At 40.4% G+C, this 2,570-nt stretch overlaps 1 protein-coding gene across 1 annotated transcript; it reads right to left on the reverse strand.

Moving 5' to 3' along the window:
* Positions 1-504: 504 nt before the first annotated feature.
* On the reverse strand, positions 505-2,185 carry NENF (neudesin neurotrophic factor; the record flags this gene model as incomplete). The annotated part of the gene is made up of 3 exons (XM_010138100.1): positions 505-681; positions 1,303-1,406; positions 2,125-2,185. Coding segments are annotated over 3 exons (342 nt in total), but the record flags the coding sequence as incomplete, so codon positions are not given.
* Positions 2,186-2,570: the final 385 nt, after the last annotated feature.

Here is a 2,570-nt window from a genome sequence, read left to right on the forward strand (position 1 = left end):
GCAGGACACGAAACTATAACAAACTTGTGCTGTAAGAGCCTGTGGTGAACAGCAGGCTGTCATTTCCTTTTTTTTGTCAGAGAAAGAGTGGAGGATGCTGGAAGAAAATCATCATAATCTAATATAGATCACAGCTTTGATAATTATTTTAAAAACTTAAATGTCATTTATTTAAAACTAACATAATAACATTCTTACTTACATGTCACAGTAGTTCTCTTGGGGAAAAAAGATTTATTTCTCCTCTAAGGAAAGTCATTTTACATTAAGACTTGTAAACAGGCAGAAAGGACTTACAGATGAAGTAATTCCCCTAATTCAGAGCCAACAGCCCTGACAGTGTATGTCACTAATACAGATCTGTTTGTTTCCTCTAACCTATGTGTGTCCACGCACATCTGTATTTTCTAAACAGAGAACTGACTCAGGATAGCCAGTTTTTATAACCAGCTCCAGAAAAGATCGTGCCTCTCTCTGGGCATTCGCTAGGCACAAAACCAGTCCTCAAAACTCATCTTTAATGTTGAAATGTGGCTGATCTTCAGGTTTAAAGTCCAGATTGGGGCTGCCATCCTCATTCAGAATTCGTCGAGAAGTGTAGCCCACAATGGGATATTTGGCCTTATACACATTATTGAAGATATCGTCCAGGGACTTCAGTTCCTCTTCCGTAAGCCCTGTCTGAATGAAATAGGGAAGTGAAAGTCCTGTCTCGGAGAAATAACAATACAGGTATTTACATGCATTTTTCTTTTTTACTGATTACTGTAAACCTTAGGGCCAGCTTTGGGGTTTACTTTGCAGAGCATGATTAACTAAATTGATAGTATAACCTGTAATTTTATTCTTTTCATTCAAATTTAATATATTCAGGTAAACCAAACCATTAATCTCCCTTCATTTTCCCTGCGTAAGTAAATCACACCTCAAACAAGCAACAACCCACTGCCAGGCTTAGATCCACCACCACGTCAGTGACACAGGATGCACTAAATCAAGTGACAGAGATTTACTCTCTTTGGAAGCCCCTTTTTAAACAGCGGGTAATGTCCCTTTTCATGTGCTCACATCGGTAGTGATGACACAGACTAAGAACATTCCTCTTTAAGGTTGTTAGCGCTGCACCTTTCGTGAGCAGTAAACACACATCCATTTTATGTATTTAAGGAATATTAAGTCATTTTGTTTTTAAAGATGTGAATAGACTTAAATCCATACAAGTAATTCACTATTATCACTCATCATCTTGCAAAAGAACAAAACTTTGCAAAAGGGAATTAAACTAATAGTCCATTTTCTTACCAAGTCATGTGTAAGGTCTGCTGGGTCCAGAGACATCTTTGCAACTCCTCTTGTGGAGTCTTTTCCAACCAAAGCATTGTATGGGGCTCCTTTTCCATAAAATTCTGCCAGATGGAAAAAGAAAACAACCAACGATGACCTGGTAACAGACAGGGTACGTTCAGCCTCTACTTCTCACCAGCCAGTGAACTGAAAGCAACGGCTCAAGTTTAAGACTCTTCTTTCCAAAACTGACTTCTGATTTGCTACTTTTTGATAATATATCCCAATCATTTATAAAAACCCCAAAACCCCAGAGAGTGGGGTTATAGAATACAACTGCTGAACTCCTATACTGTGGTCTTACAGTTTAGAGAGCTTTGCTCCACATTCTCATGAGAGGTTTGTAGACTGCAGCACTGCGGGTGTTGTGTAGTGCAATTCCGGTACATCCGAGTTAGCTTTGATCTGGTCAGTTCATGTACCCCGTGCAATAAAATACTGTAGCACCGGTGTCCGAGTGGCCTGACCCCGCATCTGGTGAGGACTCAGGGGTGGGGGCAGGCGTCTTCAGTACTACTGTCACTGGTGCCCCAGCAAACTGGACTACGCTGGCTTGTCTATGTGTAATCTCAAACCAGAGTAAGTTCTAGACAAAAGAACTTACACCTCCTTGGGGGAAGAGGTGTCAGAGGAGGAAAATTTGAGTTTTTTTAGAGAAGGAAAAAATAAATTCTTGTTGCAATTGAACTGGAAGCTTCTAATACATTGAGAATATTTAAAACCCAATGACTGAGTAAGAGCCTGAAAACAAAGCAGAGAGCAGAGAAGCAGCAAACGCACCTTTTCCAGAAGTGACATCAAATACGACTCCCTTCACCGCCAGGTAAATGGGCTGTCCTTCCTGGAGAGAAAGCCATCAGTGTACACTCACCAAGGCAAGAGCTCTGAAACCCATCAGCAGTCTGGACCCAAAGAAGAGAATTCTCTGTTGCATGTTCTCTCTGGTGTGTGTGTGTGTATACAAACACACGCCTTATCTCTCTTGAAATTTCTTGCTTGTGCTTTTAACTGTCCCTGAGTTTATTTTTTTTTTAAGGATTTAAGTGGAATGAAATCTTTTTAATCTAAATGCCACAATCACGGAAAACTGTCCCTCTTGCAAGTCATCTCATTTGCACACGCTTGTCTGCTCAAAGATGATCAACTGCATCTTACTATTCCTAATGCAGGTGGCTATTGTCCAAGATTAAAGGGTGCATGGCCAACAGCATTCTTTATTCAGTTAG

This window comes from Buceros rhinoceros, unplaced genomic scaffold, assembly GCF_000710305.1.
Source record: "Buceros rhinoceros silvestris isolate BGI_N320 unplaced genomic scaffold, ASM71030v1 scaffold18556, whole genome shotgun sequence".
NCBI classification, from domain to species: domain Eukaryota; kingdom Metazoa; phylum Chordata; class Aves; order Bucerotiformes; family Bucerotidae; genus Buceros; species Buceros rhinoceros.